Source organism: Triticum aestivum, chromosome 5A, assembly GCF_018294505.1.
Source record: "Triticum aestivum cultivar Chinese Spring chromosome 5A, IWGSC CS RefSeq v2.1, whole genome shotgun sequence".
NCBI classification, from domain to species: domain Eukaryota; kingdom Viridiplantae; phylum Streptophyta; class Magnoliopsida; order Poales; family Poaceae; genus Triticum; species Triticum aestivum.
The window spans coordinates 626,590,830-626,606,176 of NC_057806.1; the positions used below are offsets into that span (position 1 = coordinate 626,590,830).

Genomic DNA, 15,347 nt, shown 5'->3' on the forward strand with positions numbered 1-15,347 from the left:
CACAGCACATCGCTAACCGACTAAACTGTCGGCTGGGTTCTTTCCCCACGACCTATCTGGGGATCCCCATTAGTGATTCGCGCCTCACCATGGCTGATCTTCGTCCCACGGTGACCCGTCCGCAACACCGCGTTGAGCCTTGGAAAGGGCGCTGGCTATCTAAGGCGGCACGTGTGATACTTAGCAACTCTTCGCTTACTAGCCTCCTTTGGTTCCTCATGAGCTTCTATAGCCTCCATGAAACCCTGCACCAGGAGATTGCCAAATACCAATCCAGATTCTACTGGGCCGGCGATGGGGATAAGCAGAAGTACCACATGGTCAGCTGGCCAGATATATGCAAACCCAAGGACCAGGGCGGTCTTGGGATTTTGTCCGCCCGGCGCATGAACATTGCCCTCCTGACACGTTGGCTCTGGCGCATTGCCAATGGAGATGGAGGTCTCTGGCTTACGATAATCCAGAACAAGTACCTGCGTGGACAACCTCTCGCATTTTGTCAGCGCTCCGGCGGCTCCCAGTTTTGGCAAGCCGTCGTCCAGCTGCTGCCTGTTTTGCGCATTGGCACTTCCATCTCGGTGGGTACTGGGTCCTCGACCCTGTTCTGGCTTGATAGATGGCTGGGAGACACCCCACTAGCTGCCCGATTTCCAGTCCTCTTCGACATTGTGGTAGACCCTCGGGTCTCTGTCGAGACGGCCCTTATTGACTTAGGGCGCCTCGCTTTCTGCCGCCCCTTCGGCCCCCTTGAGATTGCGGCTTGGGATGCCCTACTCCAGGACATCGCCCTCCTGCCGATAGACGTTACCGACTCTCCGGATGCCATATCCTGGCGACTGGAACCCTCCGGCCGCTTCTCCACAAGATCCCTATACGCGGCTATCGCTCCATCGACGGCCCCCGAGCCCTTCAGTTTGATTTGGGACATCCGCCTGCCCCTGAAAATCAGGATTTTCCTGTGGCAATGGATCCGCGGCCGCCTCCCATTCGGTGTGGAGGTCCTTAAACGCCACGGACCTGGGGATGGAATGTGCCCCATGTGCGGCACGGTAAAGGATACCAACCACATCTTCTTCTCGTGTTACATGGCACAGTTCCTTTGGTCCTGTTTCCGCGAAACGGTTGGGGGCCAGTGGCGCAATACCAACGTTCCTGACCTGCTCGCGGAAATTCAGGCATCCCCCCCCCCTCGCTACAGGCATATTAGATGGCTTTGCGTGGGGATCATTGCCTGGACGCTATGGACTGTCCGCAATAAGCTAGTCATCCAGAAGGTGCCTCTTCGGCGTGCTACTGACTCCACCTTTAAATTGTGTGGTTACCTGCAGCTCTGGCGGCCGCTTAGCCGCCCACAGGACCGGGACGTCATCAGCACCCTCCTCGCCGACCTGCGTTCGATGGCCTTCCGCCTGGCGCCCCCGCTCCCCCCGCCACCTCCGGAGCCAGACTAGACTCTTTGTCTCTCCCGGCGTGTGTGCCTTTTTTGTTTTTCTTTTAGGGCTTGTTGAGCTGTGCCCTCAGCACTAACCCTTTCGTTTCTTGTTGTCTGGTACTTTCGTGTGTGTGCGTGTGTGTTCTGGAACCTTGTTGGATGTTGGCTTGGGCATTTGCTTTATATATAAAGCGGGGCGAAAGCCTTTTTCGGTAGTCTCTACAACTAGGCCCCTCTCTTATCTCCTTACCTCGTTTTTGGTCCAGCACTATTCATCTTTCTTGAATTAATCCGGACGAGGAAATTGCTAGCTAGTGGTAGCAAAAGGGAATAGAGGACACAATGCTTCTCGAACCTATTGGAATAAACCTCGGCACAATATTTGCATAAGTGTGTAGTTGCATATTTAAACTTGATGAGTATATTTACACACTTACTGTATCAAAGCTCCCATAAGAAAAGCCTGCCGAAGCTCCCCATGGACCTGCATGGTGCTGCTTGCCGTTGTTGTCACTGTACGAAAAGGCAAGTGAAAATACAACGTCTCCACTACGGATTGTGATGCTGTTCAAACATAGAGGTGCCACCTCGATGTCCTTATAGTTGTGATTATTAGCTCCCCACGGCCCAATCTTCGTAATACATGTCTAAGGGAAAATCAATGAAGCATAAAATTAAACATGACTAATTATGAATCTCTCCTACTTAAAAATACGTAAGGTTCTGTCGCCCACCTCGCCCTTCGTCCAACATCCCCCCTTCCCTCTCGTCTTCTATTTATTTACCAAATAAAATAATGTTTTTTGGCAAGACAATAAGTGATTACCAAATAAAAAAATCCTAAAATTTACTTAGATAGGTAAATCATGGGATGATTTGATAAACAATTATTTAGACAATCACACTAATATGGAAGGTAATAATTGGCTAACATACTATAGAATATTTACACCCGTTGCAATGTGCGGGCAATTATCTAGTACTAAGTATATTCCACTATTAAATTTGTTTGGTTTGATATCTGATTGAAAATCATGTTCAACAAATATGTAAATATCAGTTCATTAAATCTTAGTGAAAATGGACCACGAGGGCTAAAAAACAATTTGGATGAGAGACCAGTGGTTGATTTGCATCCCCAATATGAGGTATCTCACCATATATGGCTCCTTTATATCACCTTCTAACTTTGTGTTGGCACATGGAGGTCCATCATTGTCCTACAAAGTTCATTCACCAGTGTCAATGTATCACATTTAAGGGTTTGGTTGTCATCCAAAAACTTAGGGTGGTTAGGAGTAAGGGGGCGGATCGTAATTTTCTAATACCATAGTTACCGGAAAATACCGTCCATTTAGAAGATGAAATTTCCAAAGACTTTTTATTTGAATCGCCTTTGGCTAAGAAGAATGTTTAGAACCATACATGTGGTACCTCATCGAATGGTTCGAGCGGTCACTGCTTTGATGTGGAGTCTAGGGTTCAAATCTTCATATATGACCATTTTTTGTTTAACCACCTTACCATTTAGGCAGCCAGACTACACAACCTCAAGAATACCGGGTTGGCTGTACCGATGCACTACCATACATGTTGTCTAATAGGCCATGACCCTTTAACTATAATACAGTTTGAACCAATTCAAAAAGTTTCATCTAGGGGGGGGGGGGGGGGGGGTATGGTCAAGACTCAATATATTCGAAAAAAGTTAAAAACCAAACCGTGCAATACTACAAGAGTGGATCATGATATGAAGGCCCATAAGCTGAAGTACACATTGGTGTTGATCACTGTTGTAGCCCAATAGGACGACACAAAATCCACATCGGTCAAGACCATGGATGTAACAATTAATGTTCGGGAATCTTATCTAACTGACGTTCGTTGGGACATGGTGACATTTCAAACATTTTTTCTGGTAATTTTAGTTGTGTCGGGGGTGGCATTTTTTCAGAGCGACATGACATTTTCTTGGGAGGATGGCAGTTTTCAACCTTCATTCCGGAAAATGTCATGTTGTTCTAGAGAAACTGTCACCCCACACATAACTAAAAATGCCATCAAAACATTCACAAATGCACTCCTCCTGGCGAATGTTCGCCAGCTAAGGGGGTCCTTAATGTTTATATAGGTATTTTGATGCATTTTTTTATGCTTAACAATATATTTAATAGACTAGCAAAAAGGCCCGTGCGTTGCAACAGGATATGCATGTCTCCTTTTTACCTTTTTCATGCATGTCCTTTTTTTTTCTTATATATAGGAGAATAGCGCAACATCTCATCTTTATCAGATCTTCTCTGCATTGTCTCTTTTATTTTTTTATAGTGGGCATCACATTTTTATTGGGTCCTTCTTTTATTTCTTGTCATGCATATCCTTATTTATTGGGTGTCTCTAGCAAATTTATCTTCTATTTCATGTCCAATCCTGATTTTGCTGAGGTGTTCATCCCGAATCTAAATCAGTACTGGTATGAAAAAAGATGAATAATGCATTGTTTATTAACATTGCAGCCTAGTTAGTTTTTTTTAATTTTTAACAGGTAAAATAACATCATATTTAGATTCTACATATTTTTCTAATCAAATTCCATATATAACATGTTAGATTTAAAGTTACGGTTTACAAGATATGAGTATTAAAAAAACAGTTGATATGTACTGCAGGTTTAATGTCAAAAATATCAGGGGGTTTTCTATAAAATAGCATGACGGACTAAGAATACCTATTTCTTTTATTAGAAAAAATAATCAGGGGGGTTTCTACAAAACAGCATGACGGACTAGGAATACCTATTTCTTTTATTAGTAGATATAGATTATAAATTTATTTCGCCAGGATCTTCATACTAACTAATGCTCAATCACAATGGCTTGACGGTGTCATAAATCAGCTGATATGGTGGAGCTAGCATAAACTGCTACGTTGATTCATGATGTATAACCCAGGTGGATTACACGACCTGCCGAGAAGGTGTGGCCACCAGCCAGCAAAACAACGCACGGGATGCAGTACAACACCTTGTTCTTTGGGGTTTTTTTTTTCGGGGATTGTTCTTTGGTCTTTACCAGTGTTGTGTTTTAATCTCTTTTTTCCCATGGAACTGATTTTGCACTTTATTTGCTAAAGGAATAAGGGTATATTGCTAGACAAGTTTGGAGTTTGTTTCAGTACTCCTGGGCTCTTGGCTTATAGAGTGATAGATCTCAAACTGCTAGCCGGGTCCATGTCCCGAAGTTTTGTTTACAATTATGGACTGGTTCAGGCCTATTTAAAGATAAATTGTTTAATTTATGAGATTGCGAATATAAAGTTATGATCAAATGGTTTTAGGCAGTGGTGACAGTATATTTACAGAAATGTATACCATTCTATTGTCAAAATAGACGAGTGTGGCACTGGTGATGCACGCTGTTATAGTCTAATTTGTAATATGATTAGGAGAGGTGTTAGTACGGAGAGTGACACTCCAACCTATTTGCTTCCACTGCATACTACTCCCTCTGTTCCATACATTTTGTCAGAGTTGATTGTTCCATAAATCTTGTCGTAGTTGGTTTCCGACCAACCATAATAAGAATTATGGAACAGAGGAAGTAATAATTTTTGTAACCAAAGCCTAGCGACAGACATCCAAAAGAAGCTTAAGTGCACATGGACCAACGAAGGCTCAAATAAAAAAAAGTTTCTACAAAAGAAATCAAACATAAAGAAATGAACTAAAAGCATCATAGCTGCGGCCAGTAATATGAATAGGAGGAGTACCTTGATTTCCATTGATTCGAGATAGAAACCAATTGCGTTAATATGCTTCTCAGCCTGGGCAAAAAAGCCAACGATGCTATCATTATCCTGCACCGGAATGCGGAAAGGAATCCCCCTCCCTTCTCCAAAAGGTCCATGGCTCGAAGTATTGGTGGCGAGCAAAAGTGACGATACAAAATCTGGAACAGAGGAATTCGGACCAATTGTTCCAGAAACTTCCTTCACTACCTCTGAACGGCCAAGCAGAATCTACAGAAGACGAAAAAAACAGTTGTAAACAAAGCAAATGTAAGGTGTGAATGCATACAATATACTCCCTCCGTTTTTATTTAGTTCACGTATTAGCTTTGGTCAAAGTCAAGCTTTGTAAATTTTGACCAATTTTATAAACAAAAATATTAACATATACGATAACAAATCAACATCATTAGATTTATTATTGAATGCACTTTCACATAGTATAAATTTGTTATGGTAAATATTTATATTATTTTCTATAAACTTGGTCAAACTTTACGAAGTTTGACTTCGGTCAACTTTAATATGCGAAGTAAATAAAAACGGAGGGAGTACATTTTGTATACTCGTGTGAGTATGTACTACCACCATGAGCGCCCACATCTGGAGTTCATGCTCCAGTGAGCTTGGATTTTTTTGAAAGTTATATTTTAAAACTCTAAAAAATATGGAAATAATTACATGTACATATTGACGTATTCTACATATTTCTATTATTTCAGTAATAAATAGTACTTTAATCGTGTGAGATACATCAGAACAATATTTTTTTGTGGATTTTTTAGATATGCCACATATGCTATGTGGTGAATATTTTGCTGGATTTGTAATAGTGCATCTAATATTTGCTATTTCAGGTCGATATATTATCTTTTCTATGTACCCATGTACAAAAATCATCAAAAATTATAGGTATATTCACACGTTTGAAATTTTAAAAAGGTATAATGCATACACACATGGGGTATATAAAGCTTGGGAATGCATACTTATGAATATAGATGATGTTATACATTGATTAACATAAGCTATAGACAAATAAATTTTCGCTTCCTTATGGCGACAAAGTAATGTTAGGACCACTGACACTGACCATATGATTGTTCATACTCTGAGATGCATCCGATCCTCCCCACGGACCAGCAGTGTGCTGATGTCCATCGCAGTCGCTGTACGTAAACTTGAGTGAATCAATTACCTCGCCACTACGAACTACCACGCTTATCAAACGTCGTGGTACCACGTCCAAGTCATGCGCCTGCCCTGAATTACCTCCCCATAGACCAACCTTGGTAATCAAATCCTGATTGCGAACCAATGGATGAGAAAACCGAGAAAATATTATTATTTTTTGGAATAAGGGTATACACCCAGCCTATGTATTTTTTTAAAGTGGTTAAATCAAATAGGACTCATTGCAAGTAAATTGGTACCTGTTTCTCCATTGGTCCTCTCGCAAGGTTCACATAGAGGCCGATTGCATCAACAACATGTCCAGAACGGCCAAAGAAGCCAACAATACTAGCGTTGCCCATGAGCGGACTACAAAAATGAGTTCCTCCTACTCCTCCAAAAGGTCCATAATTACGGACATTGGTGATAAGCGTAAGTGAATTTATAATTTTGCTTGCATATTGGTTAGAAGAATTAATTGTTCCGGAAATCCCCGTCAGAAACTCTGCTTCTCCAAGATCAATCTAAAAGAAAAAAATGTATGCCCTTAATTTTGTATTGAAAGCATATATAGTTTGAAATTTGGTGGTGTATCCTCTTCTTTCTCAATGAATAACATGCAGCTCTCTTGCATGGTTAAAATATATAGCTTGAAAGAGATATTGATACTCACCGTACTAAGGATGCCATCAGTTAAGTAATCGCAAACTCCCCATGGGCCTGCATGGTGTTCCAATCCGTGTTCGTCATTGTACGAAAATTCAAGCGAATATATGTACCGTCCACCTCGAATTGTTATGCTGTTAAGACATATGGGCTCCACCTCGATATCCCTGTTACTGCCTGCATGGTGTTTCAAAAAACTGTGAAGCATAGTTGGTTTTTATTAATTGGAAAAAACATGATAGATAAATATGCTTAGTTCAGCGAGTGAATATATCACCAGTGAAATGGTTGTGTGCAGAACTTATATTTTCTCCATTGCCCCCTTGAAATATGTGTATTTATGAAACATTTGATGGACATTAATCGTGGTATAGTATGTACATTTAAAAAAATGCAAACATATAGTCGCAAAGACTTTGTACAAAAAAAGTATATGGTCATATTTTGCACCAGAATTACATTTGAATAGTATAACATACAGGACTCGGGTTGTACAAATTTGTATTTTTGTCGAAGCAAGCATATAGTCATATTTTGCACAAAAATTGGCACGCTTTTCGAGTGTGCTTGGTTGCATGCCAAATATTGGCTTTTCAATGTTCTGGCATACCAACATTTGGCAACTCATTGTGGCAATTTTGAGAGGTTCGAAAGATAAGTTGGCTGCTGACCAATCGGTGGCCAATTGTTTTGGATTGCCTGCATATATTTTTTTACACCAGACTAAGCAGCCTCTTAATATTAAAATGATATTTCATTGTGTCCAAAATAGTTTATAAGTTTTTGAGTATCTGTTCTCCCGGATAATAAAACAACCCAAGGCCGGTCCATGAACATCTAACTACATTAAAAGGAGGAATGCCCCACCAGTTTTAAAAATATGATTCCACAAAAAATCTAGATGGAGTTATGAAGGTCTAATGGTTGTGCTAAATTGATCTGCTAGGCGAAATGACCGGATGTTCTGCTTTTGTGAGAATTTCTAGCGTCGTCTCAATGTTTCTTCTCCATTATGTTGTTACTACATTCTTTTGCCTTTGCAGCTAATAGTTAACCAACATGGGTGTGCAGAGAAAATAAAAGTCACATTGCCTGGTGGTGGTGGCAGAGAAGCGAAAGCAAGGAAAATTAAGGTTTGGGTTACGGTTTACATGCCCCTGGCATGGGAGCGATGGGAGGCTTCTGAAGATCAAGCATTTTCCTGGATGATCAAAACGTGTAACTAGTGTGCATACAAGTTTTAGTGATTCACCCGCAAAAGAAATACAAGTTTTAGTGATAAACTAGTTTTGAAAAGTTAAGTAACAAAAACAAATACATCATACTAATTCGCTAAACAATTGTAATGGTAGAGGATGTTTGGCCCTGATATTACTAATGACTTTAATTAATTCTTACCAAGTTTATGCCCCTGGTATCACCTTCGATCTTTTGGTCAATGATATCACCTTCAATCTTTTGGTCAACAAGTGCAGCCTCAACCATCGTTCTACAAAAGCAAACCATGAACAACGATATCATAATGAATTTATGCACACACACACAAAAAAAAAGTGACTGTAGACGGATTTTTGTGGGGTGTAAGCTAAAGTAAAGCTAAAAATATACACATCCCTCAAGGAGGGCTCGTTGCAGAGGTGACGAGGTGGGCGTCCAAGTAACTCTTGCCGTCATTGTCATCTACCCATCTCGCCGCTGCCAGGAAGCATCGCCGGGCAAAGCCCGTGCGGCGCCGCGGTAGCGTGGAGGTAAGATTTGGGGGGCGGGGGCTCATGTGGAAGTGTTCGAGGGTTTTGTGGGACGGGGAAGGAGAGTGTTCTCGAGCAACAGTCTTCATTGAGTGGTGAGCGATGGCGGCATTGATGAAACCGTGACGATTGAAGGGATCCAGCATGGTATTCTGCATAGCTGGTCCGTCCTGGCTGGATCATCGGAGAAGAGGGTGTCAGTGCATGGTTCTGGATGGCGGCAAGCACGACATCAGACCCGGACATGTCATAAAATGGGTAAAAGATCAGATTTTCTTTAAATAGTCTTTGTGTTTGGTTTGGAGTGGCGAAGCGGCGATGTTTACCCATGGTAGGAATTATGTTCTCCCAGCCCTATCCTTGTTTCTTTTCATCAGCAAATGTTGTGTGGAGCTGTGTCTCCAGCAGATCTTCCGGGATCCAATCCGTTTAGGTTTTTGGTGAATCCATATGGATTCGGTCGGCTTTCATGGTCTTCAGAGTTTCTACATGTCCTTATTGCATATTTTCTCTAGGACAGTGATTTTCTTCATAGATCACGGCCACTAGTGTCACCTGGTATGCATTGACGACTTCGCGGATGGTACTTCTACAAGCTTCTGGGTTTCAAAAAGTTTGCCCCATCGAAGCGGAGGCCTAGGGGTGGCATCGAGCTATGCCTTTGCCTTCCCTGCATGCTTTAGTAAGTGCGGGAGACGGACATAATGAGTTATGCATGCCTCAAAGCAACCCTTGGCCTTCCTGAGAAGGAATCCCTAAATCGGTCATTTTCTGGAGCCAGGCTAAGGCGAGTTATGCATGCCTCTTCCCCGCATGCTTTAGTAAGTGCGGGAGACGGACATGACGTCTCGAATCCATCGTAACTCACACCCCTCTCTCCCTTCATCGACCAAACCCCATTCACACCTTCTCTCTCACACACACTGTCGCTTCGGTCTCACTGATGGCCGCCCCACCACCACGCCGTCTCAATCCTTGACCCGCCGACGCTGCCATGAGAACTAGCTCACCGCTGACACATGAGCGAGGGGTCCTATGACCCAACATAGGTATGGAGGATATTGTGGGACCTTCCCCCATCTGCAGCAAGCTGCGGTCCACGACAATCAACAGCCCGTCGGTGTTCCTCACCACGCCTGCAGCGGTAGCTACTTTGTCTGCTGATGTGGCAGGGATGGGGGTTGCGGATGCCGACACATTGACCATGATAGGGGTGGGGACTTCGGTAGTGCCTGCCAGGCCATCGGCCGCAGGAACGACGAGGATGTTGTCGCTCTTCCCACCAGGATTTGCTCCCGCTCCACCTCCGGCGAATGTTGTAAGTACATTTGATTGTGCATATCTGTTTTTTAGCTGTTAGGGTTTTTTAGAGTGGTTGTTGCTTCGGTTCGATCAGATTAGCATCGATTGTGCATTGGTAGAAATGTTCATGTCACGATAATTGCTAGGATTTCCTAGAGTACCACCGACTGTGCATTGGTAGCAATGTTCATGTCACGATGATTGCAGTGAATGCCTAGATTAACATCAATTATGCATTCGTGGCAATGTTCATGTCTAAACTGATGCGCATTGGTGCCATTTCATGTCTAGACCATAGTATGTGTGCATGACTAGATTGATTCGTGTAGATTTGCTACACTTCGCACCGACCCTGGTAGATTGATTGCTATCAGTGTGCATATGTAGATTGATTGCTAGGATTGCTATGTACCTCCAAGTCCATAAGTACTGTCTTCCTAAGAAAAAAATAGATAAATTTTCATCGTGTTTTATGATATGGAGCCACTACCACCTCCTGTTCTTCATCGGGAGGCCTAATCTGGAGTCTGTTCTGGGCTCCGGAGAGGGGAATTCGTTGCTGCCGTCATCAACAACCTCATGATGCTCACTACCAGGAATGAGTAATTTCATCGTAGGCATACTGGAGGTAGATGGAGGTAGATGAGATTTGTCATGTAATCGAGTCAATTTATTAGGGCTTGATCCCTAGTATCCACTATGTTCTGAGATTGATGTTGCTATGACTTTGCTATGCTTAATGCTTGTCACTAGGGCCTGAGTGCCATGATTTCATATTTTAACCTATTACATTTTCATGAATATATTTGAGTTATTGATCCTATCTGCAAGTTATATGCACATGTTATTGTTCTGAACCGTAGACCCCAACGTGACAATAATTGGGATACTCTCCGGGATGACTGTAATTTGAGGAGTTCATTATTCACTATGTGTTAATGCTTTGTTTCATTTTTCTATTAAAAGTAGTGCATTAATTACCCTTAGATTTCCATTAGGACCCCGCTGCCATGGGAGGGTAGGACAAAAAATGTTATGCAAGTTCTTATTATAAGCATGTATGATTATATATGGAATGCATGGCTACATATGATTGATGAATTTGAACTATTGTGCATCACTCTAGGTTGTGATTGTTACATGATGAATGGCATCCAAATATCCACTGCTACTTCATGCCTACGCTTTCTCATAATATTGCATTACTTGAATCATTACTGCTGATGTTGATCTAATTGCTATAAAACTCTACTGTTACTCTTACTGTTATTATTGCTATTGTTACCACTACTATCAAAACTATCATAATATTACTGTGCTACTAATATTGTGATGCAAAGAAACAACTTAGGTGTGGTTGAGTTGACAACTCAACTGCTAAGGCTTATAAATATTCTTTGGCTCCCATTGTGTCGAGTCAATAAATTTGGGTGAGATACTACCCTCGAAAACCGTTGTGATCCCCTATACTTGTGGATCATCATGTCCCTCCATCGGAAGACCTGGAGGATGTTATCCCTGAAAATTGGTGGCTACATAGGATTAGCGTACTAGGGACGAGGGAGGAGATAGAAATGCCTCTCCCTAGCTGCATGCCAAAGCTTGGGCACAAGCCAATGGAACCGATGACACGTCGTTTCTACATGTAGATCAAGAATGAAGACAACACTTGCCTTCCCGGTTGTCCCGAAGGATTTCCAACAGGTGCTGAGGAGGTGGTTCTACATATGCCTTCCTTGTGTTGTGCCGCTTGCCGCCAAAAAGTGGTGAAACTACCGGGTATGGGTCCAGGAGTCTGGCGGAAAGTCCGTGTTGGGGTGAGGCTGGAGTACCTTATGTCGCAAGCACCTCGTGCTTCCCAACAACATAGTCGTTCTAAAACTTGGCACTTTTTGCATCAAAGTGAACATATTTGATAGGAGCACCTCCATTATCTTTCACTACCATTGCTCTAAGCACGGCTAGGTTGTAAATCGCAAGTGCATAAAAGGACTTAGTAGTAGTATTAATATTGCCTTTTATTGTAAACTATATATGCATATTTTGATCTCAGAACATCACCCTTATGATGTTGTGCAGGGGCATGGGCCTTGATGATGTTGTGGATGCCCTTGCTGTCCTAGAACTCCACCATGTTAATGTTAGTACTATTAAATGTATGTGTTAATTGTGTGCATGTTTGGTGTTAATGTGTTGTGTGTAATATGTTGTGATGTATTTCATAAGTGTGGTGCATAGTGGTAAAGTCACCACTTATTAAAGGGGTGAGCAGAATACTCCATCGCACACAGGCAAACAGACATGCTTTGCATCTGATCACCCTAAAACCACAAATGCAGGCATCCAAACAACATGCACAAAAACAACCATAGTGATGCAGACTACCAAACGAGGCATACAACATGACCCAAAGCTTGTTTCTTCCGAGCTGGGCTGAGTCGGGCCATAGACCAGGAGGTCTGAAATCAATGTAGACAACCAAACAAGCCCTTACCCATTATATAAACTAGCCCCCCCCCCCCACAAACACACACTCTTACCACAAAGATGTTGTGATGTGTGGAAAGAACCTGCAATGCTAAACTTGAGTGCATGCATGATTATTTGGACCATACGGTCGTAGGTGCATAACTACTATCAGTGGATATACATCCGTTCAACTAGCACAAGTGGAAATTAAGTGAATGGACACTTACTATTGTTGAACTAGATCTGATATGCACAAGTAGTAGTTCGCCCTCTTTATAGTCAGTGACTTTAATCTCATTAGAGTTATTTCTGACAAGAACAATGATAACATACACCAAGGTTGGGCTGACAAATTCAACAATCAGGTTGGTAAACATGCATGATGAAAATCAAGACGTCTAATAGGATACACCTAGGCCAACAATCGGGATTCACTCTCATGGCTGCCATTGTGTATTTGTTTCTCCCTGTTGCGGTGCTCACTTTCGTATTGCTTCTGCTCAAACCTTAGCTAGAGTGAGAAGTGATCATATACTTCTCCTTTTGGAGTTTGGAACACCCATATCCCACCACAAAAAATTCTCTTTGAAAAGTAGTGGCTCGAAGATGGAGGATGTGCCCGAGCGGTCTAGGAATCATGGATTGTTGTGTGTATTACCACATATTAAACAAGTATCTGATAGACAAGGTTAGATGGCTTAGGGAAGGATTGATAGGCTCGAGTATTAACTTGAAGCTTCTCATAGAAACATAAACCGCTTGTAGCTAACAATGATTGTCTTGATATTACGTCTGAAACCAAGAAATTTTTCCTTGGGGGAAAGGAGAGATTGAAACAATATCTAAAGAATTGATACATCTCAATGTATCTATAATTTTTGTATTATCCACGCCATATTTTCATCATTTATACAATTTTTTGAAGTTTATTTAGAACTAACCTATTAATTCAGTGTCCAGTATCAGTTTATGTCTTTTTAGTGTTTATCTCCTCAAGAAAAACATGTATTTGGGATTTATGGAAAATCCAGAGAAATATGAGGATGATTTTTTTAGGGAAACCTGATAAGCTTTATTGACCGAGTGGCAAAATTACAGGTATCATATTGGTGTCATGAGGATGATATATGCATCAAGGAGACGACACATGACCAACACTTGGGCTAAGAGGGCCCACAAGGGCCCTAGACACCCACTATACGGGCCCAATGTCTCAGGGCACCCTGGTAGTGCGTCTGTGCGTTCCATGAGGCTTCTGGACCTCTTCTGTTGTCAAAATCGTGTCCCCGGAGTTTATGAACAACCCTAAAAAAATCACATTTTTTGGAGATACGGATCACTGGGAATTAATAAACCGTGACATGACTCAGGTTCCGGTGTCCACAAATAGCTCCCCTGAAAGTCTAATCCAATCATGGGGGATGCTCTCGTCCTCCACAACCTGGCCACCAATAGTCTGTAGGAAAACCCTTTTCCCACCTAGGTGGGAGTAAGAATGATATGGAGGAGGCTCTCTCTGCTCCTCTATGCCAACGATGCTGGAACATCGCTGGGAGAGCCATCATTACCGCCATCACCTCCAACAACTTCACGACCTCCACCACCATCTTATTCATGTGAGTAGAGGCTTCTCCATCCATAAATATGGTAATTCATTGGAAAATATTGATTTCTTGTGCTATGAATTATTTCCCCATTATTTAACTTTTTTGTTGATGTTTGAGTAGTAATTTGTTCTATGACATTGGTGAAGCAGTATTAAGATTGATTGAAGTTTTATATGTTGGTTTCCATGAGAATTTTTGTGTCTTATTTATGGTAGCACACGCACTTAGGGGTCACTTAAGGTGCAATGATGTGTTATCATAAATATATGAAAGGAGGCAGCAGTGACAATACCATTTTGGAGGTCTATCTATATCTAATATTAAAGGCGGTGTGTTTCTCCAATTTTTTGGAACAAGAACTTGAACCATGGTTGCATTGAAAGAGCCCGCATGCATGAACCAAGTCAACTAGCCAACATTGCTAGAGAAATAAAGGAAGGTGCCCTTTTATAGGTTAAGCGAGTTTTGTCAAAAAATATAGAAGCCACAGATCGATGATGTAAGTCCATCGCTGACGATGGCGCTCCCATCCGTGTTGCACACGCACTCCTCAGTGTTTGCCTACGCTGCGCAACAACACCGCTAGGCCTTTTTGGGTCTTATCAAACTGGGCCATGCTGGGCCAAACGTACTCCTCGGCCTTTGCCTACACTACACAGCAACTCTGTTGTGCCTTTTGGGCATCATCAAACTGGGCCATGCTTGACCAAAACAAAAAAATGCTACTGTGGAGGATCGAACTCTTACGGCCTCCCTCCAATTCACGAGGGTTCAACCAGTTTAACATCACTCTTTTGATTGTGATAGAAGAAATGAATCACTTATTAATCAATAGTCCAACCTCGCTCTTTTACATCGGATCTCACCAATTTATATACGTCTGCTGGTAGATAATCAACGAGTCCCTATGAAGGAAAGAATAGAATTATGATAAACATAGTGAGGTGTGAAACATATATGGTTGATTGGCTCTAATTTAATGGGGCCGTGGGGAGAAATATTGGTGGGGTGGTATAAGTTGCGGCCAAAATATTTAAAGAAGAGAACATGCATGGCTGATTGGCGCTAACTTAAGCAGGATTGTGGGTAAAAAATATTCCAGGAATAGGCTGGGCAAAGTTGACCTTTACAGAAGAGAACGTGAGCAGTGACGACGTGTGGGGT

General features: G+C 42.1%; 1 protein-coding gene across 2 annotated transcripts in view; it reads right to left on the bottom strand.

Moving 5' to 3' along the window:
* LOC123105446 (mannose/glucose-specific lectin-like) overlaps positions 1-15,347 on the bottom strand; it is a 41,789-nt gene that overhangs the window by 7,241 nt on the left and 19,201 nt on the right. For both annotated transcript variants that reach the window (XM_044527516.1, XM_044527517.1), the window contains exons 2-8: positions 8,456-8,546; positions 7,065-7,234; positions 6,652-6,915; positions 6,312-6,521; positions 5,201-5,449; positions 2,590-2,652; positions 1,870-2,079 (exon numbers count right to left, since the gene is read on the bottom strand). In XM_044527516.1, the coding sequence (XP_044383451.1) occupies positions 1,870-2,079; positions 2,590-2,652; positions 5,201-5,449; positions 6,312-6,521; positions 6,652-6,753 (834 nt within the window). In that variant the 5' untranslated portion in view covers positions 6,754-6,915; positions 7,065-7,234; positions 8,456-8,546. The remainder of the gene's footprint in view (positions 1-1,869; positions 2,080-2,589; positions 2,653-5,200; positions 5,450-6,311; positions 6,522-6,651; positions 6,916-7,064; positions 7,235-8,455; positions 8,547-15,347) is intronic.